This window comes from Pogoniulus pusillus, unplaced genomic scaffold (assembly GCF_015220805.1).
Source record: "Pogoniulus pusillus isolate bPogPus1 unplaced genomic scaffold, bPogPus1.pri scaffold_62_arrow_ctg1, whole genome shotgun sequence".
Classification (NCBI taxonomy): Eukaryota; Metazoa; Chordata; class Aves; order Piciformes; family Lybiidae; genus Pogoniulus; species Pogoniulus pusillus.
In genome coordinates, this window is record NW_026974712.1 from 7,301 (window position 1) to 33,753 (window position 26,453).

The following is a 26,453-nucleotide window of genomic DNA, read 5'->3' on the forward strand; positions in this document are numbered from 1 at the left end:
CCCACGTGGGTACACCCAGGAGAGGTCTTCTCCTTCCCACCAGCACCATGGTGGGACCCAAGCAAACCTTCTCCACCCAACCCCCTCCCACCAGCACCTTGGTGGCTGCAGAGGAGGGGAGAGGGAGGGGAAGGTCTCCCCCAGGGCCTCCCCACCCCCCCCGGGCTGCTGCCTGGGTGGCTGCCAGCAGTGCCCAGTGCTGGTTACCCATTAACTGCTGCTGCCACCATAAAGGGACCCCCCCCAGGAGCTGCCCTGCCTGGCCCCCAGCACCGCCAGCCCCGAGCCATGGAGGCTCCACAGCTTCTCCTCCTCCTCCTCTGCTTCGGCCTCCTGCTGCCTGCCAGCCCCACCCGTGGACAGCTGTGAGTTAAGGGGACCCCTCCCCCACCTCTACCACCCATGAGACCTCCTCTCTTGGCACCCCCTCCCCACCCATGGGACCTCCACCACCCGTGGGACCTCCTCTCCTGGCACCTCCCCACCAGTGGGACCCTCTCCAGATCACCCAAGAGACCTCCCCCCCCCAACCCATTTGACTTCCTTTCCTGGCACCCCCCAACCCATGAGACCTCCACCATCCATGGGACCTTCACCATCCATGGGACCTTCACCACCCATGGGACCTCCACCACCCATGGGACCTTCACCACCCATGGGACCTTCACCACCCATGGGACCTCCACCACCCATGGGACCTCCACCATCCATGGGACCTTCACCATCCATGGGACCTCCACCACCCATGGGACCTTCACCATCCATGGGACCTCCACCACCCATGGGACCTTCACCATCCATGGGACCTCCACCACCCATGGGACCTTCACCACCCATGGGACCTCCACTACCCATGGGACCTTCACCATCCATGGGACCTCCACCACCCATTGGACCTTCACCACCCTTGGGACCTCTTTCACCCATGAGACCTCCCTCAGGAGGTCCCAGAGCTGCTGTGTGGGACAGGTTGTGGTAGGCTCCTGGGTGCTGTGAGGAAGCCCTCAGAAGGTCCCAGAGCTGCTGCCAGGGAGGAACATCTCAGGAGCTCCCAGAGCTGCTGCCAGAAGCCCTCAGGAGCTCCCAGAGCTGCTGCCAGGAGCCCTCAGGAGCTCCCAGAGCTGCTGCCAGGGAGGAACATCTCAGGAGCTCCCAGAGCTGCTGCCAGGAAGCCCTCAGGAGCTCCCAGAGCTGCTGCAAGGGAGGAACATCTCAGGAGGTCCCAGAGCTGCTGCCAGGAGCCCTCAGGAGCTCCCAGAGCTGCTGCCAGGGAGGAACATCTCAGGAGGTCCCAGAGCTGCTGCCAGGAGCCCTCAGGAGCTCCCAGAGCTGCTGCCAGGAGCCCTCAGGAGCTCCCAGAGCTGCTGCCATGGAGGAACATCTCAGGAGCTCCCAGAGCTGCTGCCAGGGAGGAACATCTCAGGAGCTCCCAGAGCTGCTGCCAGGGAGGAACATCTCAGGAGCTCCCAGAGCTGCTGCCAGGAGCCCTCAGGAGCTCCCAGAGCTGCTGCCAGGGAGGAACATCTCAGGAGCTCCCAGAGCTGCTGCCAGGGAGGAACATCTCAGGAGCTCCCAGAGCTGCTGCCAGGAGCCCTCAGGAGCTCCCAGAGCTGCTGCCAGGGAGGAACATCTCAGGAGGTCCCAGAGCTGCTGCCAGGAGCCCTCAGGAGCTCCCAGAGCTGCTGCCAGGAGCCCTCAGGAGCTCCCAGAGCTGCTGCCAGGGCAGGTCGCGGTTGGCTCCTGGCTCCTTGGAGCTGCTCCCAGCCCTGTGCTGAGGCCTCTGTGCCAAGGTGCCAATGTCCCCCAGGGTGACCATGGTGACCCCAGCGGTGCTGAGGCTGGAGACAGAGGAGTTGGTGGTGCTGGAGGCCCCAGGCTCCACCTCCACGCTGGAGGCCACAGTGCTGGTGCAGGACTTCCCTCGCAAGCGTCAGGTCCTGCACCGGAGCAGTGTCCAGCTGGAGCCTGCCCAGGGCATGTTGGCCACCACCAGCATCAAAGTAGGTCACCAACCCCCCCTGTGTCACCTCCCTGCTGGGCATTGTCCTCTTCTGCCCCCCCAGAGGGCACCTGGAGGGGTGGGAGGGTGGTGGAGAAGCTGCGTGGGGTTGGGGGGAGCTAAGGAGGGGTTTGGGTGCTCGGAGGGGCTTGGGAGGGAGGACCTGGAGGGGACCTGCCAGGATGGGGACAGTGACCCTGAGGACATTGAGGTGGTCACTTGGTGGCTCCAGGGTGGTCACCTCCAGCTCCATGGGGACAGTGACCCTGAGGACCTTCAGGTGGTCACTTGGTGGCTCCATGGGGACAGTGACCCTGAGCACCTTCAGGTAGTCACTTGGTGGCTCCAGGGTGGTCACCTCCTGGTCCATGGGGACAGTGACCCTGAGGACCTTCAGGTGGTCACTTGGTGGCTCCAGGGTGGCCACTTGGTGGCTCCAGAGTGGTCACCTCCAGCTCCATGGGGACAGTGACCCTGAGCACCTTCAGGTGGCCACTTGGTGGCTCCAGAGTGGTCACCTCCAGCTCCATGGGGACAGTGACCCTGAGCACCTTCAGGTGGCCACTTGGTGGCTCCAGGGTGGTCACTTGGTGGCTCCATGGGGACAGTGACCCTGAGCACCTTCAGGTAGTCACTTGGTGGCTCCAGGGTGGTCACCTCCAGCTCCATGGGGACAGTGACCCTGAGCACCTTCAGGTGGCCACTTGGTGGCTCCAGGGTGGTCACCTCCTGGTCCATGGGGACAATGACCCTGAGCACCTTCAGGTGGTCAGTTGGTGGCTCCAGGGTGGTTACCTCCAGCTCCATGGGGACAGTGACCCTGAGCACCTTCAGGTGGTCACTTGGTGGCTCCAGGGTGGTCACTTGGTGGCTCCATGGGGACAGTGACCCTGAGCACCTTCAGGTGGCCACTTGGTGGCTCCAGGGTGGTCACCTCCTGGTCCATGGGGACAGTGACCCTGAGCACCTTCAGGTGGCCACTCCATGAGCAGAAGATGGTCCCCAGGGGGCCCACGGAGGAGGTCCCCTCTGGCTCTCAGCAGCCAATGACTCCAAGGTCCTTGGGCGCCCCCTGCTGGGTGCTTTGTGGCTGAGCTGCCCCCTGCTGTCCTCTGCCCCCTCAGGTGCCAGCCAGGCTGCTGCCCCCGTCAGGAGAGAAGCAGTTTGTGTCGGTGGTGGCACAGGTGGGCAGCCAGAACCTGGAGAAGGTCCTGCTGGTGGCACTGCAGAGTGGGCACATCTTCGTCCAGACTGACAAACCCATCTACACCCCTGGCAGCACTGGTGGGTGCCCTCCCTGCCACCTGCAGGGGCTGCTGCCACCCTGGGGGCTTGCTGCCACCCTGGGGGCTTGCTGGCACCTTGGGGGCTTGGCTTTCAGCCATGATGTCTTCAGGGCTTGGTGGCAGCTTGGGGGCTTGGGTCTCTTCCATGGCACTTTGGGGTCTTGGTGGCACCTTGGGGTCTTGGGTCTCTTCCATGGCACCTTGGGGGTTGGTGGCACCTTGGGGTCTTGGTGGCACCTTGGGGTCTTGGGTCTCTTCCATGGCACCTTGGGGTCTTGGTGGCACCTTGGGGTCTTGGGTCTCTTCCATGGCACCTTGGGGTCTTGGTGGCACCTTGGGGTCTTGGGTCTCTTCCATGGCACCTTGGGGTCTTGGCGGCACCTTGTGGTGTTGGGTCTCTTCCATGGCACCTTGAGGGTTGGTGGCACCTTGGGGTCTTGGTGGCACCTTGGGGTCTTGGTGGCACCTTGGGGCCTTGGGTCTCTTCCATGGCACCTTGGGGTCTTGAGTCTCTTCCATGGCACCTTGGGGCCTTGGGTCTCCTCCATGGAGTCCTGGGGTCTTGGTGGCACCTTGGGGTCTTGGGTCTCTTCCATGGCACCTTGGGGTCTTGGTGGCACCTTGGGCTCTTGGGTCTCTTCCATGGCACTTTGGGGTCTTGGTGGCACCTTGGGGTCTTGGGTCTCTTCCATGGCACCTTGGGGTCTTGGTGGCACCTTGGGGTCTTGGCGGCACCTTGGGGCCTTGGGTCTCTTCCATGGCACCTTGGGGTCTTGGTGGCACCTTGGGGTCTTGAGTCTCTTCCATGGAATCTTGGGGCCTTGGTGGCACCTTGGGGTCTTGGTGGCACCTTGGGGCCTTGGGTCTCTTCCATGGCACCTTGGGGTCTTTGTGGCACCTTGGGGTCTTGGATCTCTTCCATGGCACCTTGGGACCTTGGGTCTCCTCCATGGAGTCCTGGGGTCTTGGTGGCACAATGGGGTCTTGGGTTTCAGCCATGATGTCTTCAGGGCTTGGTGGCACCTTGGGGTCCTGGTGGCACCTTGGCATCTTGGGTCTCTTCTGTGGCACCTTGGGGTCTTGGGTCACTTCCATAGAGTCTTGGGGTCTTGGTGGCACCTTGGGGCCTTGGTGGCACCTTAGGGTCTTGGGTCACTTCCATAGAGTCTTGGGGTCTTGGTGGCGTCTTGGGGTCTTGGTGGCACCTTAGGGTCTTGGGTCTCTTCCATGGCACTGTGAGGTGTTGGTGGCACCTTGGGGTCTTGGTGGCCTCATGGGTGCCCCCCATGCCCTGTCCTCATCTTGCCCACCCTGACCCCTCCCAGTCCTCTGCCGCCTCTTTGCTGTGGACCATCTGATGAAGCCATCATCCAAGGTGGTGGTTGTGGAGCTCAAGGTGGGTCCCTGGATGGGGAGGGGACAGAGTGGCCCTGAGGGCACAACCCCCTCCATGATGCCACCACCTCTGACCCCTTCCTTGTCCCCTCAGACACCTGACAATGTCATCATCAAACAAGTCTCCAAGTCCTCACCCACCAAAAATGGCATCATCAGCTACATCGAACACCTCCCTGAGGTGGTCAGGTGAGTGCCCTCCACCTGGGTTGGCCTTGGATGGTCACCACCTAGGCCCTGAGGTCCTTCACAGACCATGGATGGTCACCACCTAGGCCTTGAGGACCTCCATAGACCTTGGATGGTCACCACCTAGGCCCTGAGGACCTTCACAGACCATGGATGGTCACCACCTGGGTTGGCCTTGAAGACCTCCATAGACCTTGCATGGTCACCACCTGGGTTGGACTTGGAGACCTCCATTGACCTCAGATGGTCACCACCTGGGTTGGCCTTGAGGACCTCCCTAGACCTCAGATGGTCACCACCTGGGTTGGCCTTGGGGACCTCCATTGACCTCAGATGGTCACCACCTGGGTTGGCCTTGGGGACCTCCATAAACCTTGAATGGTCACCACTTGGGTTGGCCTTTGGGACCTCCATTGACTTCAGATGGTCACTGCCTGGATTGGCCTTGAAGACCTCCATAGACCTTGCATGGTCACCACCTGGGTTGGCCTTGGGGACCTCCATAGACCTTGGATGGTCACCACTTGGGTTGGCCTTTGGGACCTCCATTGACTTCAGATGGTCACTGCCTGGATTGGCCTTGAAGACCTCCATAGACCTTGCATGGTCACCACCTGGGTTGGCCTTGGGGACCTCCATTGACCTCAGATGGTCACCACCTGGGTTGGCCTTGAAGACCTCCATAGACCTTGGATGGTCACCACCTAGGCCCTGAGGACCTTCACAGACCATGGATGGCCACCACCTAGGCCTTGAGGACCTCCATAGACCTTGGATGGTCAACAAATGGGCCTTGGGGACCTCCATAGACCTTGGATGGTCAACAAATGGGCCTTGGGGACTTCCATTGACCTTGGATGGTCAACAAATGGGCCTTGGGGACCTCCATTGAACTTGGATGGTCAACAAATGGGCCTTGGGGACCTCCATAGACCTTGGATGGTCACCACCTGGGTTGGCCTTGAGGACCTCCATAGACCTTGGATGGTCACCTTCTGGGTTGGCCTTGGGGACCTCTATAGACCTCAAATGGTCACCACCTGGGTTGGCCTTGAGGACCTCCATAGACCTTGCATGGTCACCACCTAGGCCCTAAGGACCTTCACAGACCATGGATGGTCACCACCTAGGCCTTGAGGACCTCCATAGATCTTGGATGGTCACCACCTGGGTTGGCCTTGGGGACCTCCATAGACCTCAGATGGTCACCACCTGGGTTGGCCTTGGGGACCTCCCTAGACCTCAGATGGTCACCACCTGGCCCCTGAGGACCTCCATGGAGCTCATCCTGTCCCCTTCCTTCTCCAGCATGGGCACGTGGACAATCCTGGCCAGGTTTGAAGACTCCCCAGAGCAGACCTTCAGCACCCAGTTTGAGGTCAAGGAGTATGGTAAGGTGGGATGAAGGTCTCCAGACCTCCAAGTCCTTGGGGACATCTTCTGGGTGCCCTTCAAGCCCTTTGCTTGTCCACCCCTGCAGTGCTGCCAAGCTTTGAGGTGGTCTTGGAACCAGAAGAGAAGTTCCTCTACATTGACCAGCAGGAAGACTTCAAAGTGTTCATCAAAGCCAGGTAGGGATGAAGGCCACAAAGAGCTTTGGAGCTCCAAAGGTCCAAGGGTGATGATGGACCTGGGGGTGACATTGCTGAGGTGCCATGGGAGTGAGGTGACACATTTGAGGGTGATGGAGTCATGGGGATGGGGAAGGAGAAGGTGTTGGGATGTGGTGGGATGCTGGGACAAGGAGGGAGGGGGAGAGAAGGTGCTGGAGGTGCTGGGACATGGAGGGAGGAGGGCAGAAGGTGCTGGGATGTGGTGGGATGTTGGGAGGAGGAGGAGGAGGAGGAGGAGGAGGAGGAGGAGGAGGAGGAAGAGGAGGAGGAGGAAGAGGAGGAGGAGGAGGAGGAGGAGGAGGAGGAGGAGGAGGAGGAGGGGAGAAGGTGCTGGAGGTGCTGGGAGGTGGAACTGTCAGGGCGCTGGTGCCGACGGGCAGCAGGTGGCAGCAGTGTGGCTGCGGTGGTGCCATGGTGCTGCCGGTGCCAGCTGTGCCCTGTCCCCAGGTACCTGTACGGGAGTCTGCTGCAGGGCACAGCCTTTGCCCTCTTTGGGGTCCTGGAGAACAACGAGAAGAGAAGCATCCCAAAGTCCCTGAAGCGCCTCCAGGTCACCTCCTCCAGCCTTCATCCTCTGCTGGCCTCTGCCACCTTCATCCTCATCCCTGTCCCCATCCTTGGTCCTTGTAGTTGTCTCCTGCTGACCTCTTCCATCTCCATCCTCACCTCCATCCTCATACTTGAGCCATCCTGACCTCTGCCACCCCTCTCCCCATCCCTTGCCCTTCATCCCCCCATTCACTTCCATCACTTTCATCCTCCTCTTCACCCCATCTCTGCCCTTATTTGAGCTCCACCATGCCCTGTCCTCATCCTGGTCCCCAGAGTTGTCCTCTGCCATCTCCATCCTCCTCTGTGTCCCCATCCCTTGCCCTTCATCCCCATTCACCTCCATCACCTCCATCCTCCCTTTCCCCATCTCTTCTCCTTCATCTCCCATTCACCTCCACCCTCCTCTTCCTCACCCCACCCCTGCCCTTACCTGAGCTCCACCATCCTCTGTCCCCATCCTGGTCCCCAGAGTTGTCTCCATTTGCTCTCTGCCATCTCCATCCTCCCTTTCCCCATCCCTTCTCCTTCATCCCTCATTCACCTCCATCATCTCCATCCTCCCTTTCCTCATCCCTTCTCCTTCATCCCTCATTCACCTCCATCATCTCCATCCTCCCTTTCCCCATCCCTTCTCCTTCATCCCTCATTCACCTCCATCATCTCCATCCTCCCTTTCCCCATCCCTTCTCCTTCATCCCTCATTCACCTCCACCACCTCCATCCTCCTCCTCGCCTCCCCCCCCCCCGCCCTTACCTTGTGCCCACGGAGGTGCCCATGGCTGTGCCCTGCCCCAGGTGGTGGATGGGGATGCTGAAGCTGTGCTGCCCATGGCCCTGCTGAGGGAGCGATTCGCCGAGCCCCAGCAGCTGGTGGGACACTCCCTCTACGTCACTGTCACCGTCCTCACCGAGACAGGTGGGGAGGGGACACTGGGCAGGCACAGCAGGGACACTGAGGGGCAGCTGAGGGAGTGGGCTGGGGGACACCGGGCACAGGCTTCGAGGTGGGGAGGGGGTGGAGGGAGAGGTTGGGGAGGGGTTAGGGACAAGGAGGGTGGGGTTGGGGACAGTGAAGATAGGGATGGGAAGGTTGGGGGCAAGGAGGATGGGGACAGGTGGGGTTGGGGACAGGGAGGATGGGGTCAGGAGTGACTTGGGACAGTGAGGATGGGGACAGGTGGGGATAGGAGCAATGAGGATGGGGACAATGAAGGTGGGGACAGGTTGGGATGGGGACAGTGTGATGGGGACAAGTGGGGTTGGGGACAAGGAGGATGGGGACAGGTGGGGTTGGGGACAGTGAGGATGGGAACAGGCTGGGATGGGGACAAGGAGGTTGGGGCCAGGTGGGGTTGAGGCCACCAAAGGCTGAGGAGCTTTGTCCCTTAGGGCAGATGTGGCCGTGGGGACATCTGGGGCCAGCAAAGTTGCTAGGTGAGGGTGGGAGGGGTGCGGGGTTGGGACCCCTGCTCTGGGGGTGACCTGGTGGCCCCCCACAGGTAGTGACATGGTGGAGGCTCAGCGTGGGGGCATCAGCATCGTCACCTCCCCCTACAGCATCCACTTCACTCGCACCCCAAAGTACTTCAAGCCAGGGATGCCTTTTGACCTGACGGTAAAGGAGCCCTGGGGACAGCCCTGGGGACACTTGGGGACATCCAGCTGAGAGCCTCTGGGTGGCACCAGGGTGACCAACGTCGAGATGGGGGTGGGGGCAAGCTGGAGGGGTTGTGGGTGGAGGGGAGCTGGGGACAGAGGTTAGGCCTGGGGTCAGCTAGAGGAGGGATTGGGGTGGGAAGGGGTGGGGGGGGGAGGGTCCCTGGTGAACCCTCTGGAAGGGTTGGAGTGGTCCTTGAGGAGACCCTTGGAAGGATTTGAGTGGTCCTTGAGTGGCCATTTGGAAGGGTTTGGGTGGTCCTTGAGGAGCCACTTGGAAGGGTTTGAGTGGTCCTTGAGTGGCCACTTGGAAGAGTTTGAGGGTCCTTGAGTGGCCATTTGGAAGGGTTTGGGTGGTCCTTGAGTGACCACTTGGAAGGGTTTGGGTGGTCCTTGAGTGGCCACTTGGAAGGCTTTAAGTGGTCCTTGAGGAGCTTGAGGAACCCTTTGGAAGGGTTTGGCCCTTGGTGGATTTGAGGGTCCCTTTGGAAGGCTCTGGGTGGTCCTTGAGGGTCCCTTTGGAAGGCTCTGGGTGGTCCTTGAGGAGCTTGGCTGGTGCCACCTGGATGGCAGCAGCTGAGGTGTCCCTCATGCCACCTCCTCATGGCCTGAAGGTCTACGTCACCAACCCGGACGAGTCCCCAGCCCCACGGGTGGCAGTCCAGGCTGATGGCTTCGAGGGTGAGGTGTCCACCCAGCAGGATGGCACAGCCAGGCTGGTCCTCAACATGCCAGCCAACAAGGACAGTGTGGACATCACGGTGAGTGGGACAGCTCTTGGGGTGGCCTTGGGCCTGGGGTGGCCAGGGTGGTCGGACACAGGGGTGGCTGAAGTGACCTATGGTGGTGTAAAGGGTTAACACTCCAGGGGGGAGTAACCCTGAACCTAACCCAAGTGGTCTTGACCCCTCCCCAGGGGTGGCTCACACCACCAGCTGATGCTTACCTCACTCCCCCCCCACTTCCTGCCCTATAAAGGAGGGGGAGTTCCTGTTCCTCTCTCTCTCTCTCTCTCTCACCACACACTTCACTCTACACATCTCTGCCTGCATCCCAGCACCCCCCAGGGCAGACACGAGGCAGCCAAAGCCACCAGCACACAACTGGGGTTGTGTTTATACCTTCTGTAGGTTGCTATTTCCCCCTTCCCTACCCTTTGTAAACCTCCCTCCCTCAGCTACCTCTTCTAAGTTACTCTTAAACTTCTCCTTTGGCCAACTTGGGCCTCGAACCCACGACCCTGGGATTAAGAGTCCCATGCTTGAAATACAGAACCCAAGACAATTTCCTTGGTGCCCAATGTGGGGCTTGAACCCACAACCCTCAGATTAAGAGTTCCATGCTCTAAATAAAGCACCCAAGACAATTTATTTGGAGCATGGGACTCTTAATCCCAAGGTCGTGGGTTCGAGCCCCACGTTGGGCGCCAAACCAGCACACAACTGGGGTTGTGTTTATACCTTCTGTAGGTTGCTATTTTCCCCTTCCCTACCCTTTGTAAACCTCCCTCCCTCAGCTACCTCTTCTAAGTTACTCTTAAATTTCTCCTTTGGCCAACCTGGGGCTCGAACCCACGACCCTGGGATTAAGAGTCCCATGCTTGAAATATGGAACCCAAGACAATTTACTTGGTGCCCAATGTGGGGCTTGAACCCATGACCCTGGCAGTAAGAGTCCCATGCTCTAAATAAAGCACCCAAGATTATTTGGAGCCCAACGTGGGGCTTGAACCCACGACCCTGGGAGTAAGAGTCCCATGCTCTAAACACAGAACCCAAGACAATTGATTTGGCACCTAACGTGGGGCTTGAACCCACAACTCCGGGATTAAGAGTTCCATGCTCTAAATAAAGCACCCAAGACAATTTATTTGGAGCATGGGACTCTTAATCCCAAGGTCGTGGGTTCGAGCCCCACGTTGGGCACCAAACCAGCACACAACTGGGGTTGTATTTATACCTTCTGTAGGTTGCTATTTTCCCCTTCCCTACCCTTTGTAAACCTCCCTCCCTCAGCTACCTCTTCTAAGTTACTCTTAAGCTTCTTCTTTCGACTTCCAAATAGAGCCAGATTGATTTATTGGGGGGTGCTTAGCTCTCTCTCTCTCTCTCCCTATATCTAATCCCTCTCTTTGGGAAAGGAGAGGGAAGGGCACTCTATAAATTGTGATTGGGTCTATCAAATTTATTAGAGTCTCTGGGAATTATGGGTTAGAACCCAAGATAATTGATTTGGCACCTAACATGGGGCTTGAACCCACGACCCTGGGAGTAAGAGTCCCATGCTCCAAATAAAGCATCCAAGACAATTGACTTGGAGCCCAACGTGGGGCTTGAACCCATGACCCTGGCAGTAAGAGTCCCATGCTCCAAATAAAGAACCCAAGACAATTTACTTGGAGCCCAACGTGGGGCTTGAACCCACGACCCTGGGAGTAAGAGTCCCATGCTCTAAATAAAGCACCCAAGATTATTTATTTGGAGCCCAACCTGGGGCTTGAACCCACGACCCTGGGAGTAAGAGTGCCATGCTCTAAACACAGAACCCAAGACAATTGATTTGGCACCTAACGTGCGGCTTGAACCCACGACCCTGGGACTAAGAGTCCCATGCTCTAAATAAAGCACCCAAGACAATTTACTTGGAGCCCAACGTGGGCCTTGAATCCATGACCCTGGCAGTAAGAGTCCCATGCTCTAAATAAAGCACCCAAGGCAATTGATTTGGAGCCCAACGTGGGGCTTGAACCCACCACCCTGGGAGTAAGAGTGCCATGCTCTAAACACAGAACCCAAGACAATTGATTTGGCACCTAACGTGCGGCTTGAACCCATGACCCTGGGAGTAAGAGTCCCATGCTCTAAATAAAGCACCCAAGACAATTTACTTGGAGCCCAACGTGGGGCTTGAATCCATGACCCTGGGAGTAAGAGTCCCATGCTCCAAATAAAGAACCCAAGGCAATTTACTTGGAGCCCAACGTGGGGCTTGAACCCACGACCCTGGCAGTAAGAGTCCCATGCTCTAAATAAAGCACCCAAGACAATTGATTTGGAGCCCAATGTGGGGCTTGAACCCACGACCCTGGGAGTAAGAGTCCCATGCTCCAAATAAAGAACCCAAGGCAATTTAGTTGGAGCCCAACATGGGGCTCGAACCCACGACCCTGGGAGTAAGACTCCCATGCTCTAAACACAGAACCCAAGACAATTGATTTGGCACCTAATGTGGGGCTTGAACCCATGACCCTGGGAGTAAGAGTCCCATGCTCTAAATAAAGCACCCAAGGCAATTGATTTGGAGCCCAACGTGGGGCTTGAACCCACGACCCTGGGATTGAGAGTCCCATGCTCCAAATAAAGCACCCAACTGCCACCACGTGCCCAACTACCACCAGGTGCCCAGCTGCCACCACGTGCCCAACTACCACCACGTGCCCAGGTGCCACCATATACCCTACTACCACCACGTGCCCAGCTACCACCACGTGCCCAACTACCACCACGTGCCCAGGTGCCACCATATACCCTACTACCACCACGTGCCCAGCTACCACCATGTGCCCAGCTGCCACCACATGCCCAACTACCACCAGGTGCCCAGCTGCCACCACATGCCCAGCTGCCACCATATACCCAGCTGCCACCACATGTCCAACTACCACCACGTGCCCAGCTACCACCACGTGCCCAGCTGCCACCACGTGCCCAACTACCATCACATGCCCAGCTGCCACCACGTGCCCAGCTGCCACCATATACCCAGCTGCCACCACGTGCCCAACTACCACCAGGTGCCCAACTACTGCCACGTGCCCAACTACCGCCACGTGCCCAGATGCCACCATGTGCCCAGCTGCCACCATATACCCAACTACCACCATGTGCCCAACTACCGCCACGTGTCCAACTACCGCCACATGCCCAACTACCGCCACATGCCCAACTACCGCCACATGCCCAGCTGCCACCATGTGCCCAACTACCATCATGTACCCAGCTACCACCACGTGCCCAGCTGCCACCATGTGCCCTCTCTCCCGCGGCAGGTGCGGACGGCTCAGGCCAGGCTGCCCGCCGAGCGCCAGGCCTCGCGGACCATGACGGCCAAAGCCTACCGCAGCCAAGGAGCTTCTGGCAACTTCCTGCACCTGACCCTGCGTGCCGACACGGTGCAGGCCGGGGAGAACCTCCCTATCAACTTCCACCTCAAGAGCCACAGCAGCTCCAACCTGGACTCCGTCACACACTTCACCTACCTGGTGAGGAGCTGCTTGGCTTGGGCTGCGAGCGAGGAACCCAACCCCAACTACCAAACCTAATCAATCAACTCAACCAACCTAACCCAACAACCAACCCAACCCAACCACCAGCCCAATCAATCAACCCAACTAACCTAACCCAACAACCCAACCCAATCAACCAACCCAACCAACCTAACCCAACAACCAAACCCAATCAATCAACCCAACCAACCTAACCCAACTACCAAACCAAATCAATCAACCCAACCAACCTAACCCAATAACCAACCCAACCTAAACAACCCAACCAACCCAACCTAAACAACCCAACCAACCTAACCCCAACAACCCAACCCAACCAACCCAACCCAACAACCCAATCAAGTCAACCAACCCAACCAACCCAACTTACCCAACCTAACCAACCCAACTTACCCAAATTACCCAACCCAACTAACCCAATTTATCCAACCCAACCTATCCCATCCCAACCTAACTTACCCAACCTATCCCAACCCAATCAACCCAATTAACCCAACCCAATCAACCCAACCCAAATTACCCAACCCATCCCAACTCAACCAAACCAACCCATCCCAACCTATCCCAACCCAACCAACCAAACCCATCCCAACCCAACCAATCAAACCCAACCAACCCAACTTACCCAACCCATCCCAACCCAATCAACCCATCCCAACCCAACCAAACCAACTTACCCAAAACAACCAACCCAACCCAACTTATCCAACCCATCTCAACCAAACTAATCCAATTTACCAATCCCAACCCAACCAACCCATCCCAACCAACCCAATTTATCCAACCCACCCCAACCCATCCCAACTAATCTCAACCCAACCAACCCAATGCAACCAACACAACTCAACCAACTCAACCCATCCCAACCCATCCCAACCCAACCAACCCAACCCAACTTACCCAACCCATCTCAACCAAACTAATCCAACTTACCCATCCCAACCCAAACTATCCCAACCAACCCAACCCATCCCAACCCAACCAACCAAATTCATCCCAACCCAACCATCCCAACCCATCCCAACCCATCCCAACCAATCGCAACCCAACCCAACTTACCCAATGCAACCAACCCAACCAACCCAACCCATCCCAACATATCCCAACCTAACCAACCCAACCCATCCCAACCTATCCCAACCTAACCAACCAATCCCAACCCAACCAACACAACCCAACACAACTTATCCAACCCATCTCAACCCTTCTAATCCAACTTACCCATCCCAACCCAACCTATCCCAACCAACCCAACCCAACCATCCCAGCCCATCCCAACCTATCCCAACCCAACCAACCAAACCCATCCCAACCCAACCCAACTTACCCAATGCAACCAACCCAACCCAAGTGCCCACCAACCCAAGCTCCTCTTCCCCCCCCACAGCTGATGAGCAGAGGTCGCATCCTGAAGGCAGAGAGGCAGCGCCGTGGCCCTGGCCAGAGCTTGGTCAGCATGACCCTGCCAGTGAGCCCTGAGCTCATCCCCTCCTTCCGCATCGTGGCCTACTATGTGGTGAAGCCTGAGGAGATAGTGGCTGACTCCATCTGGGTGGATGTCAAAGACACCTGCATGGGCTCTGTGAGTATGGCCCAGAGGTCAAAGGAGGCTCCAGGCAACGCTTCTCACCCTCGAAGGTGGCCTCAGGAGGTCTTGAGGGGCTGGAGAAGTTTGCTGGAAGGCATTGAGGGTCTAGATGGGCTAGATGGGCTTCTTGGAAGGGTTTGGGTGGTCTTTGAAGGCCTTGGGTGGCCTCTGAGAGTCTTGGGTGGGCTCTGATGGGGATTTAGTGGCTCTTAGATGGTTTGGGTGATCCTTGAGGATCTTGAAGGTCACCTTGGAAGGGCTTGGGTGGTCTTTGAAGGTCTTGAGGGTCAGCTTGGAAGGGTTCAGGTGGTCTTTGAGGGTCTTGAAGGTCACCTTGGAAGGGTTTGGGTGGTCTTTGAAGGTCTTGAGGGTCAGCTTGGAAGGGTTCAGGTAGTCTTTGAGGACCTTGAAGGTCACCTTGGAAGGGCTTGGGTGGGCTCTGAGGGTCTTGGGTGGCTTCTGATGGGGATTTGGTGGCTCTTAGATGGTTTGGGTGATCCTTGAGGATCTTGAAGGTCACCTTGGAAGGGCTTGGGTGGTCTTTGAAGGTCTTGAGGGTCAGCTTGGAAGGATTTGGGTGGTCCTTGAGGGTCAGCTTGGAAGGGTTTAGGTAGTCCTTGAGGTTCAGCTTGGAAGGGTTTGGGTGGTCTTTGAGGGTTTTGGGTGGCAACTGATGGGGACTTGGTGGCTCTTAGATGGCTTGGGTGGTCCATGAGGATCTCAAGTGGCCTCTTGGGGTGCTTTGAGGGACCCCTCAAAGGGCTTGAGGGGCCTTCTGGAAGTGTTTGGGTGGTCTTTGAAGGTCTTGGATGACCTCTGATGGAGACTAAGGTGGTTTGAGTGGCCCAGGAGCATCTCCTGAGTGACCCATCGGTGGTCCAGCTGTCCCCTGATGCTCACCAACCACCCGTGGAGGTCTCCAACCCCTCGCTGGGTTGGAGTTACCCTCACCAAAGTTCAACTCCTGGAAGTGTGGAGATGTGGTGAAGGTTCTCATGACCCTGACCAACTCTTCCCACCTGGTGTCACCTCCAGCTGGTGGTGACAGGAGCAACAGCTGTTGACAACAGGGTGAAGGAGCCACAGGGAAATATCAACCTGCGCATCGAGGGCGACCACAAGGCCCACGTTGGGTTGGTGGCCGTGGACAAAGGAGTCTTTGTCCTCAACAAGAAGAACAAACTCACCCAGGCCAAGGTGAGGCCACCAAGAGTCCAATGCTCCTGAACACCCCCAAAGTGTCCTTGAGGTCCTTGAAGGCCACCAGAGTGTTCCAGGTCCTTGAAGGCCACCAAAGTGTTCCAGGTCTTTGAGGGCCACCAGAGTGTTCCAGGTCCTTGAGGGCCACCAGAGTGTTCCAAGTCTTTGAGGGCCACCAGAGTATTCCAGGTCCTTGAAGGCCACCAAAGTGTTCCAGGTCTTTGAAGGCCAAAAGAGTGTCCCCGGTCCTTGAGGGTCACCAAAGTGTTCCAGGTCCTTGAAGGCCACCAAAGTGTTCCAGGTCCTTGAGGGTCACCAAAGTGTTCCAGGTCCTTGAAGGCCACCAGAGTGCCCCAGGTCCCTGAGGGCCAAGAAAGTGCTCCAGATCCTTGAGGGCCACCAAAGTGTCCCAGGTCCCTGAAGGCCACCAAAGTGTCCCATGTCCTTGATGACCACCAAAGTGTTCCAGGTCCTTGAGGGCCACCAAAGTGTTCCAGGTCCTTGAGGGCCACCAAAGTGTTCCAGGTCCTTGAAGGCCAAAAGAGTGTCCCAGGTCCTTGAGGGCCACCAGAGTGTCCCAGGTCCCTGCGGGCCACCAAAGTGTCCCAGCTCCATGAGGGCCACCAGAGCCATGTCCCGCTCAGCTGTAGGGCCCCAGGTGGTGGCAGTGGTGCTGAAGGTTGTCCCCTGTTGGTGGCAGGTTTGGGACACGGTGGAGAAGAGTGACCTGGGCTGCACCTCGGGCAGTGGCAGGGACAACGTTGGGGTCTTTGCTGATGCAGGTCTCAGCTTGGTCACCAGCAGCAAGGTCACCACAGCACAGCGAGCAGGTGGGGGACAGCTTGGGGACAAGCTGGGCTGGCACCTGGAGGGGTGGGGGAGGTGACAATGGGGGTGTGGAGTAGGTGACATTGGGGGTGAGGAGGGAGGAGGTGACAATGGGGGTGGGTGACAAAGGGGTAGGTGAGAGCATGGAGATGGAGAAGGTGACATGATGGGGGTGGAGGAGGTGACATCCACCTTGGGGATGGAGTGGGTGACACCATGGAGATGAGGAGGTGACACCTTGAGCATGGTCTAGGTGACAACAGGGTAGGTGACACCATGGGGATGCAGAAGGTGACACCTTGGAGCTGGGGTAGGTGGCAATGAGGTGGGTGACAGGATGGGGATGGAGAAGATGACAATGGGGGTGGGTGACAATGGGGTAGGAGGTGACAGCATGGGGGTGGGGTGGGTGACAGCATGGGGATGAGGAGGTGACACCTTGAGGGTGGGCCAGGTGACAACAGGGTAGGTGACACCCCAGGGATGGGGGTAGGTGGCACCATGGCAGTGCAGAAGGTGGCACCTTGGAGCTGGGGTAGGTGACAGCTTGGGCAGGTGACAGCTTGGGCAGGTGACACTTCGTGGCCAGAGGCATTGGAGCCACTTTGGTGTCCCTGAGCCCCGGGAGGTGGCAGTGAAGTTGGGCAGGTGGCCTTGGTGCCCTCTGACCTTGTGCCCTCTCTGGCCCCAGAGCTCCGCTGTCCCCAGGTCCCCAAGCGCCGGCGCCGCTCCCTGCGGCTCGTCGAGTACAAGAGTGGCAAAGGTAGGTGGCACCAGAGGGGCCCCACAGCCAGGGTGGCATCAGAGGGTCCCTATGGTCAGGGTGGCACCAGAGGGGCCCCACAGCCAGGGTGGCATCAGAGGGTCCCTATGGTCAGGGTGGCACCAGAGGGGCCCCACAGCCAGGGTGGCATCAGAGGGTCCCTATGGTCAGGGTGGCACCAGAGGGGCCCCACAAGCAGGCTGGCATCAGAGGGTCCCTATGACCAGGGTGGCACCAGTGGGGCCCCACAGCCAGGCTGGCATCAGAGGGGCCCCATGACCAGGGTGGCATCAGAGGGGCCCCACAGCCAGGTTGGCATCAGAGGGTCCCCATGACCAGGGTGGAGTACCCCATGCCCATGGTGACCACCACAGTGCCCCATGCCCACAGTGACCAATGGAGTGCCCCATGCCCACGGTGACCACCACAGTGCCCCATGCCCACAGTGACCACCGCAGTGCCCCATGCCCATCATGACCACCACAGTGCCCCATGCCCACAGTGACCACCACAGTGCCCCATGCCCACGGTGACCACCGCAGTGCCCCATGCCCACAGTGACCACCGCAGTGCCCCATGCCCACGGTGACCACCACAGTGCCCCATGCCCACAGTGACCACCACAGTGCCCCATACCCACAGTGACCACCGCAGTGCCCCATGCCCATCATGACCACCACAGTGCCCCATGCCCACAGTGACCACCACAGTGCCCCATGCCCACAGTGACCACCACAGTGCCCCATGCCCACAGTGACCACCGCAGTGCCCCATGCCCACGGTGACCACCACAGTGCCCCATGCCCACAGTGACCACCGCAGTGCCCCATGCCCACGGTGACCACCACAGTGCCCATCTCCCAAGCCCTCGAGGGACTACAGAGCCTCCAACCCCCCCCCACGCCACTGCCCCACGCCCCTGCTGCCCCCCAGCCCCACCCTGGCAGCAGCTGTGCCCCTGTGCCCCCTCCAGCGGCCGAGTACCAGGACAAGCAGCTGAGGAAGTGCTGTGAGGATGGCATGAAGGAGAACCTCATGGGGTACAGCTGTGCCAAGCGCATCCTCTACATCCAGGAGGGAGATGCCTGCACCAAAGCCTTCCTGGACTGCTGCACCTTCATCCAGGCCATCCTGGACAAGGCACAGAGAGAGACTCACCTGCTGCTGGCTCGAAGCAAGTTCTGGGGGGCAGGGGGCAGAGGAGGAGGAGGAGATCAGGGATGAAAGCTGGGGGGGGAAGGTGAAGGGTGGAGAGTAGGGAGAGGGCTGGGGAAGCTCCAGCATGGAGCATGGGTGGAGGTCTGGGTGGGGAAGGTGAAGGGTGGAGAGTGGGGGGAGGGCTGTGGAGGAAGGTCGAGGGTGGAGAGTGGGTGGAGGTCTGGGTGGGGAAGCTCAACCATGGAACATGGGTGGAGGTCTGGGTGGGGAAGGTCAAGTGTGGAGTGTGGGTGGAGGTCTGGGTGGGGAAGGTGAAGGGTGGAGAGTGGGGGGAGGGCTGGGGAAGCTCAGGTGTGAAGGAGAAGCTCAGGGGTGAAGCATGAGTGGAGGTCTGGGTGGGGAACCTCCAGCATGGAGCATGGGTGGAGGTCTGGAGAAGCTCAGGGGTGAAGGAGAAGCTCAGGGGTGGAGCTTGGGTGGAGGTGTGGGTGGAGAACCTCCAGCATGGAGCATGGGTGGAGGTCTGGAGAAGCTCAGGGGTAAAGCGTGGGTGGAGGTCTGGGTGAGGAACCTCAAACACAGAGCATGGGTGGAGGACTGGGGAAGGTCAAGTGTGAAGCATGAGTGGAGGTCTGGGTGAGGAAGGTGAAGGGTGGAGAGTGGGGGGAGGGCTGTGGAGGAAGGTCGAGGGTGGAGAGTGGGTGGAGGTCTGGGTGGGGAAGCTCAACCATGGAACATGGGTGGAGGTCTGGGTGGGGAAGGTCAAGTGTGGAGCGTGGGTGGAGGTCTGGGGGGGAAGGTGAAGGGTGGAGAATGGGTGGAAGGCTGAGGGGGAAGGTCAAGTGTGGAATGTGGGTGGAGGTCTGGGTGGGGAACCTGAAGCATGGAGCATGGGTGGAGGTCTGGGGAAGGTCAAGTGTGGAGCATAGGTGGAGGTCTGGGGGAGGAGGTGAAGGGTGGAGAGTGGGTGGAGGTCTGGGTGGGGAACCTGAAGCATGGGTGGAGGTCTGGGTGGGGAACCTGAAGCATGGAGCATGGGTGGAGGTCTGGGGAAGCTCCAGCATGGAGCATGGGTGGAGGTCTGAGTGGGGAAGGTCAAGGGTGGAGAGTGGGTGGAGGGCTGGGGGAGGGGAAGCTCAAGGGTGGAGGTCTGGGGAAGGTCAAGTGTGGAGCGTGGGAGGAGGTCTGGGTGGGGAAGCTCAGGAGCTGCTTCTGATGTCCTTGGGGAGAGCTTTGGGGGAGCTTTGGGGGACCTTTGTGGGAAGCTTGGGAGAAGCCTTGGAGGAAGCTTGGGAGCTGCTTGGGGGAAGCTTGGGAGAAGCTTTGGGAGCTGCTTGGGAGCTGCTTGGGAGCTGCTTGGGGGAAGCTTGGGAGAAGCTTTGGGAGCTGCTTGGGAGCTGCTTGGGAGCTGCTTGGGGGAAGCTTGGGAGAAGCTTTGGGAGCTGCTTGGGAGCTGCTTGGGAGCTGCTTGGGAGCTGCTTGGGAGCTGCTTGGGAGCTGCTTGGGGGAAGCTTGGGAGAAGCTTTGGGAGAAGCTTGGGAGTTGCTTGGGGGAAGCTTGGGAGAAGCTTTGGGAGCTGCTTGGGAGAAGCTTGGGAGCTGCTTGGGAGCTGCTTGGGAGAAGCTTGGGAGAAGCTTTGGGAGATGCTTGAGGGATGCTTGGGAGAAGCTTGGGAGCTGCCTGGGAGAAGCTTGGGAGTTGCTTGGGAGAAGTTTGGGAGATGCTTAGGAGCTGCCTGGGAGAAGCTTGGGAGCTGCTTGGGAGAAGCCTGGGAGAAGCCTGGGAGCTGCTTGGGAGAAGCTTTGGGAGATGCTTGGGAGCTGCCTGGGAGAAGTTTGGGAGCTGCTTGGGAGAAGTTTGGGAGCTGCTTGGGAGCTGCTTGGGAGAAGTTTGGGAGCTGCTTGGGAGCTGCTTGTGCTCAGCCCTGGTGCTTTTGGCTCCACGCAGGGGTTGGGTTGCTGCGCCCACGCTCCAAGGGGCTGTCCCTGATCGTGTCCCCAACCCTAGGCGAGGAGGAGGATATCTTCCTGGAGGATGAAGGCATCACCTCCAGGACCCAATTCCCTGAGAGTTGGCTGTGGCAGGTGGAGGAGCTGAAGGAGACACCCAACCGGACGGGGTGAGCCTCGAGTCCCTCTGCCACCTACCTGCCAGCCCCTGGAGGTCAACTCTCAGCCACTTCCAAGTCCATAGGAGGTTCACTTTTGAGCTTCTGACCATCTGCAGCTCCTTGGTGCACCTCGAGGAGCATCTGCAGCTCCTTGTCCTAGCTTGAGGAGCATCTGCAGCTCCTTGGTTCAGCTTGAGGAGTATCTGCAGCTCCTTAGTTCAGCTTGAGGAGCATCTGCAGCTCCTTGTCCTGGCTTGAGGAGCATCTGCAGCTCCTTGTCCTAGCTTGAGGAGCATCTGCAGCTCCTTGGTCCAGCTTGAGGAGCATCTGCAGCTCCTTGTCCCGGCTTGAGGAGCATCTGCAGCTCCTTGGTTGAGCTTGAGGAGCATCTGCAGCTCCTTGTCCTGGCTTGAGGAGCATCTGCAGCTCCTTGTCCTAGCTTGAGGAGCATCTGCAGCTTCTTGGTTCAGCTTGAGGAGTATCTGCAGCTCCTTAGTTCAGCTTGAGGAGCATCTGCAGCTCCTTGTCCTGGCTTGAGGAGCATCTGCAGCTCCTTGGTCCAGCTTGAGGAGCATCTGCAGCTCCTTGTCCTAGCTTGAGGAGCATCTGCAGCTCCTTGGTCCAGCTTGAGGAGCATCTGCAGCTCCTTGTCCTGGCTTGAGGAGCATCTGCAGCTCCTTGGTTGAGCTTGAGGAGCATCTGCAGCTCCTTGTCCTGGCTTGAGGAGCATCTGCAGCTCCTTGTCCTAGCTTGAGGAGCATCTGCAGCTCCTTGGTTCAGCTTGAGGAGCATCTGCAGCTCCTTGTCCTGGCTTGAGGAGCATCTGCAGCTCCTTGTCCTGGCTTGAGGAGCATCTGCAGCTCCTTGGTCCTGGCTTGAGGAGCATCTGCAGCTCCTTGGTCCTGGCTTGAGGAGCATCTGCAGCTCCTTGGTTGAGCTTGAGGAGCATCTGCAGCTCCTTGTCCCGGCTTGAGGAGCATCTGCAGCTCCTTGGTCCTGGCTTGAGGAGCATCTGCAGCTCCTTGTCCTGGCTTGAGGAGCATTTGCAGCTCCTTGGTCAAGCTTGAGGAGCATCTGCAGCTCCTTGTCCTGGCTTGAGGAGCATCTGCAGCTCCTTGGTCCAGCTTGAGGAGCATCTGCAGCTCCTTGTCCTGGCTTGAGGAGCATCTGCAGCTCCTTGTCCTGGCTTGAGGAGCATCTGCAGCTCCTTGTCCTGGCTTGAGGAGCATCTGCAGCTCCTTGGTCCAGCTTGAGGAGCATCTGCAGCTCCTTGGTTCAGCTTGAGGAGCATCTGCAGCTCCTTGGTTCAGCTTGAGGAGTATCTGCAGCTCCTTGGTCCAGCTTGAGGACCATCTGCAGCTCCTGGGTTGAGCTTGAGGAGCATCTGCAGCTCCTTGGTCCAGCTTGAGGAGCATCTATGGTCTTGAGGTCCACCTTGGTCCTTTTCACCCTCTCCAGGATCTCCAAGAAGACTCTGTCTCTTTATGTCCCTGACTCCATCACCACATGGGAGGTCCAAGCCATCAGCATCTCATCTGGCAAGGGTAGGTGATGGAGGCAGCAGATGGACCTGAGGGTCCAAGAGATCCTCCAAAGCTTGAGGGACCTTCTGAGGACCTCCTGAGGCTTGAGGGATCCTCCAAGCCCTGAGAGGCCTCCATGGGCCTTGAGGGACCTCCTGAGGCTTGAAGGATCTCCCAAGCCCTGAGAGACCTCCATGGGCCTTGAGGGACCTCCAACACCTCCTGAGGACCTCCTGAGGCTTGAAGGATCTCCCAAGCCTTAAGAGGCCTCCATGAGCCTTGAAGGATCCTCCAAGCCTTGAGAGGCCTCCATGGGCTTGAGGGACTTCCTGAGCCTTGAAGGATCTCCCAAGCCCTGAGAGACCTCCATGAGCCTTGAGGGATCCTCTGAGGCTTGAAGGATCTCCCAAGCCTTGAGTGGCCTCCATGGGCCTTGAGGGATCCTCTGAGGCTTGAAGGATCTCCCAAGCCTTGGGAAGCCTCCATGGGCCTTGAGGGACCTCCAACACCTCCTGAGGACCTCCTGAGCCTTGAAGGATCCTCCCAAGCCTCGAGAGAAGCCTCCAAAAGCCTCCAAGCATCTCCTCGGCGCTTGAGGCATCTCCCAAGCCTCGAAGCCATCTCTGGGCCACACCAAGCTCAAGCTCCTGACCTCGACCACCCCTTGGGGGGGCCTCTCCCACAGGTCTCTGCGTGGCCTCCCCCTATGAGATCACAGTGGTGAAAGACTTCTTCATCGACCTGCGCCTGCCCTACTCGGTGGTGAGGAACGAGCAGGTGGAGATCCGAGCAGTGCTCTACAACTACCTGCAGGAGGACATCCTGGTGAGGAGCCCAAGCCCCCCCAGAACCTCCTGGGGGGCTTCAGGAGGTGCTGGTTGGGTTCCTGCCCACCTTGAAGCCCACTCCCAACATCTCCAACCCTTCTGCCCACCTTGAAGCCCACTCCCAACATCTCCAACCCTTCTGGGTGGCTTCAGGAGGTGCTGGTTGGGTTCCTGCCCACCTTGAAGCCCTCTCCCAACATCTCCAACCCTTCTGGGTGGCTTCAGGTGGTGCTGGTTGAGTTCCTGCCCCCCTTGAAGCCCACTCCCAACATCTCCAACCCTTCTGCCCACCTTGAAGCCCACTCCCAACATCTCCAACCCTTCTGGGTGGCTTCAGGTGGTGCTGGTTGAGTTCCTGCCCACCTTGAAGCCCACTCCCAACACCTCCAACCCTTCTGGATGGCTTCAGGAGGTGCTGGTTGGGTTCCTGCCCACCTTGAAGCCCACTCCCAACACCTCCAACCCTTCTGGGTGGCTTCAGGAGGTGCTGGTTGAGTTCCTGCCCACCTTGAAGCCCTCTCCCAACATCTCCAACCCTTCTGGGTGGCTTCAGGTGGTGCTGGTTGAGTTCCTGCCCACCTTGAAGCCCACTCCCAACATCTCCAACCCTTCTGCCCACCTTGAAGCCCACTCCCAACACCTCCAACCCTTCTGGGTGGCTTCAGGTGGTGCTGGTTGAGTCTCTGCCCACTTGAAGCCCACTCCCAACATCTCCAACCCTTCTGGGTGGCTTCAGGAGGTGCTGGTTGAGTCTCTGCCCACCTTGAAGCCCACTCCCAACATCTCCAACCCTTCTGGGTGGCTTCAGGTGGTGCTGGTTTAGTTCCTGCCCACCTTGAAGCCCACTCCCAACATCTCCAACCCTTCTGCCCACCTTGAAGCCCACTCCCAACATCTCCAACCCTTCTGGGTGGCTTCAGGAGGTGCTGGTTGGGTTCCTGCCCACCTTGAAGCCCACTCCCAACACCTCCTGCCCCTTGCAGGTGCGAGTGGAGCTGCTGCACAACCCAGCCCTCTGCAGTGCCTCCACCTCCAAGGCTCGCTACCAGCAGGTCCTCAAGCTGAAGGCTCAGTCCTCCAGAGCTGTCCCCTTTGTCATTGTCCCCCTCCTCCTGGGCCACCACGATGTGGAGGTCAAAGCTGCTGTCAGGTACAGGTCCTTGTCTGATGGGGTCAAGAAGAAGCTCAAAGTTGTGGTGAGTCAACCCTCAGCTGCTCCTCTTCCTCCCTGGGCTTGGGCTGGGCTCAGCTCCACCTCTAGAGATGGGTCTGAGGTGGAGCTTCAGCAGCAGCATCTTCCTCTAAGCTAGCAGGGGGGGGTGGGAGCCAAGGGTGGGGGGAGGTTGGGGACCAAAAGTTGTCCTCCAGGAGGTTGGAAGCATCTCCCAAGGGGCTGGAGGTATCTAGGAGAGGTTTGGAGGCATCTCCCAGGGGGTTGAAGAGATCTCCAGGGGGTTGGAGGCATCTCCAGAGGGTCTGAAGGCATCTCCCAGGGGGTTGGAGGCATCTCTAGAGGGTCTGAAGGCATCTCCCAGGGGGTTGGAGGCATCTCCCAAGGGTCTGAAGGCATCTCCCAGGGGTCTGGAGGCATCTCCAGAGGGTTTGAAGGCATCTCCCAGGGTTCTCCCACTTCACCTCATGCTCTTGGGTGGGTTCCTGGTTCCAACTGGACTCCTTCCTTGGCCAAGCTGGAGAGGTTGGGATGGGTTGGAGCCAAACCCATGCCAACCTTTGACCTTTTGACCTCTGCAGCCTGAGGGGATAAGGAAGGTGAAGAATGTGACCATCGTGGAGCTGGACCCCAAGAACAAAGGCATCAGTTGAGTGGCCTTGGGGGGGGGAGGAGGTCTCAACCCCCTCATGGAGATGTCCCAAGGTGGTGGGAAGGGTCTGAGGGATCTTGAGGGACCTCCTGGTGGGGCTCTTGAGGGACCTCCTGGTGTGGCTCTGGAGCATCTTGAGGGACCTCCTGGTGGGGCTCTAGGAGCATCTTGAGGGACCTCCTGGTGGGGCTCTGGGAGCATCTTGAGGGACCTCCTGGTGGGGCTCTAGGAGCATCTTGAGGGACCTCCTGGTGGGGCTCTGGGAGCATCTTGAGGGACCTCCTGGTGTGGCTCTTGAGGGACCTCTTGGTGGGGCTCTTGAGGGACCTCCTGGTGAGGCTCTTGAGGGACCTCCTGGTGGGGCTCTTGAAGGACCTCCTGGTGAGGCTCTGGAGCATCTTGAGGGCCAAGGCAGGGTTGGGTCACCTCAGCCTCCAGGCTTTGGAGGTCTCCATCTCCATCTCGACCTCCCCAGATGGAGTCCAGAATGTGACTGTGAAGGCTTTGGACCTCTGGGACAAGGTCCCTGACACTGAGTCTGAGACAAGAGTCCTCATCCAAGGTGAGGAGGGGAAGGGGGACAGAGGTGGGGACAGCCTTGGAGAAGGGTGGGTGAGGTCTTCATCCCTCCTCCTCATCCTCTGACTCCTCCTTTTCCTCTTCCTCCCTTTCCTCCTCCTCCTCCTCCTCCCTCTCCTCCTCCTCCCTTTCCTCCTCCTCCCTTTCCTCCTCCTCCCTTTCCTCCTCCTCCCTTTCCTCCTCCTCCCTTTCCTCCTCCTCCCTTTCCTCCTCCTCCCTTTCCTCCTCCTCCCTTTCCTCCTCCTCCCTTTCCTCCTCCTCCCTTTCCTCCTCCTCCCTTTCCTCCTCCTCCCTCTCCTCCTCCTCCCTTTCCTCCTCCTCCCTTTCCTCCTCCTCCCTTTCCTCCTCCTCCCTTTCCTCCTCCTCCCTTTCCTCCTCCTCCCTTTCCTCCTCCTCCTCCTGCTGTTTTCCTCCTCCACCTCCTCCTCCTTTTCTTCCTCTTGCTCATCCTCCTCCTCCTGCTCATCCTCCTCCTCTTCCTCCTTTTCCTCCTCATCCTCCTTCTTCTCTTTATCCTTCTCCTCCTCCTTCTCCTCCTCCTTCTCCTCCTCCTTCTCCTCCTCCTTCTCCTCCTCCTTCTCCTCCTCCTTCTCCTCCTCCTTCTCCTCCTCCTTCTCCTCCTCCTTCTCCTCCTCCTTCTCCTCCTCCTTCTCCTCCTCCTTCTCCTCCTCCTTCTCCTCCTCCTTCTCTTTCTCCTCCTTCTCCTTCCCCTCTCCCTTCTCCTCCTTCCTCTCCCCCTGCAGGCAACCCTGTGTCCAACCTGGTGGAGAAAGCCATCGATGGCAGCAAGCTGAGGGAACTCATAGTGACCCCAACAGGCTGTGGGGAGCAGAACATGTTCTGGATGACCCCAACTGTCATTGCCACTCACTACCTGGACAGCACCTCCCAGTGGGAGGCCATGGGCCTGGACCGCAGGGCTGAGGCCATCAACCTCATCAGGAAGGGTGAGGGGAAGCTGCCAGGGGCTTGGAGGCATCTCCTGAGGGGTTGGAGGCAGCTGCCAGGGGGTTGGAGGCAGCTACCAAGGCTTGAAAGCATCTCCTGAGGGGTTGGAGGCAGCTGCCAGGGGGTTGGAG

At 58.8% G+C, this 26,453-nt stretch overlaps 1 protein-coding gene across 1 annotated transcript in view; it reads left to right on the plus strand.

The window, feature by feature from the left end:
* Positions 1-213: 213 nt before the first annotated feature.
* C3 (complement C3) overlaps positions 214-26,453 on the plus strand; it is a 44,360-nt gene continuing 18,120 nt past the window's right edge. Inside the window, exons 1-24 of the mRNA XM_064141650.1 lie at positions 214-365; positions 1,808-2,000; positions 3,124-3,283; positions 4,611-4,681; positions 4,775-4,869; positions 6,178-6,260; positions 6,350-6,440; positions 6,930-7,032; positions 7,830-7,950; positions 8,534-8,649; positions 9,305-9,451; positions 12,739-12,951; positions 14,363-14,557; positions 15,599-15,760; positions 16,464-16,593; positions 17,283-17,354; positions 18,328-18,528; positions 20,520-20,631; positions 22,081-22,166; positions 22,831-22,970; positions 23,956-24,168; positions 24,725-24,791; positions 25,271-25,357; positions 26,118-26,321. Of these exons, the coding sequence (XP_063997720.1) occupies positions 289-365; positions 1,808-2,000; positions 3,124-3,283; positions 4,611-4,681; positions 4,775-4,869; positions 6,178-6,260; positions 6,350-6,440; positions 6,930-7,032; positions 7,830-7,950; positions 8,534-8,649; positions 9,305-9,451; positions 12,739-12,951; positions 14,363-14,557; positions 15,599-15,760; positions 16,464-16,593; positions 17,283-17,354; positions 18,328-18,528; positions 20,520-20,631; positions 22,081-22,166; positions 22,831-22,970; positions 23,956-24,168; positions 24,725-24,791; positions 25,271-25,357; positions 26,118-26,321 (3,139 nt within the window). The 5' untranslated portion in view covers positions 214-288. The remainder of the gene's footprint in view (positions 366-1,807; positions 2,001-3,123; positions 3,284-4,610; positions 4,682-4,774; positions 4,870-6,177; positions 6,261-6,349; positions 6,441-6,929; positions 7,033-7,829; positions 7,951-8,533; positions 8,650-9,304; positions 9,452-12,738; positions 12,952-14,362; positions 14,558-15,598; positions 15,761-16,463; positions 16,594-17,282; positions 17,355-18,327; positions 18,529-20,519; positions 20,632-22,080; positions 22,167-22,830; positions 22,971-23,955; positions 24,169-24,724; positions 24,792-25,270; positions 25,358-26,117; positions 26,322-26,453) is intronic.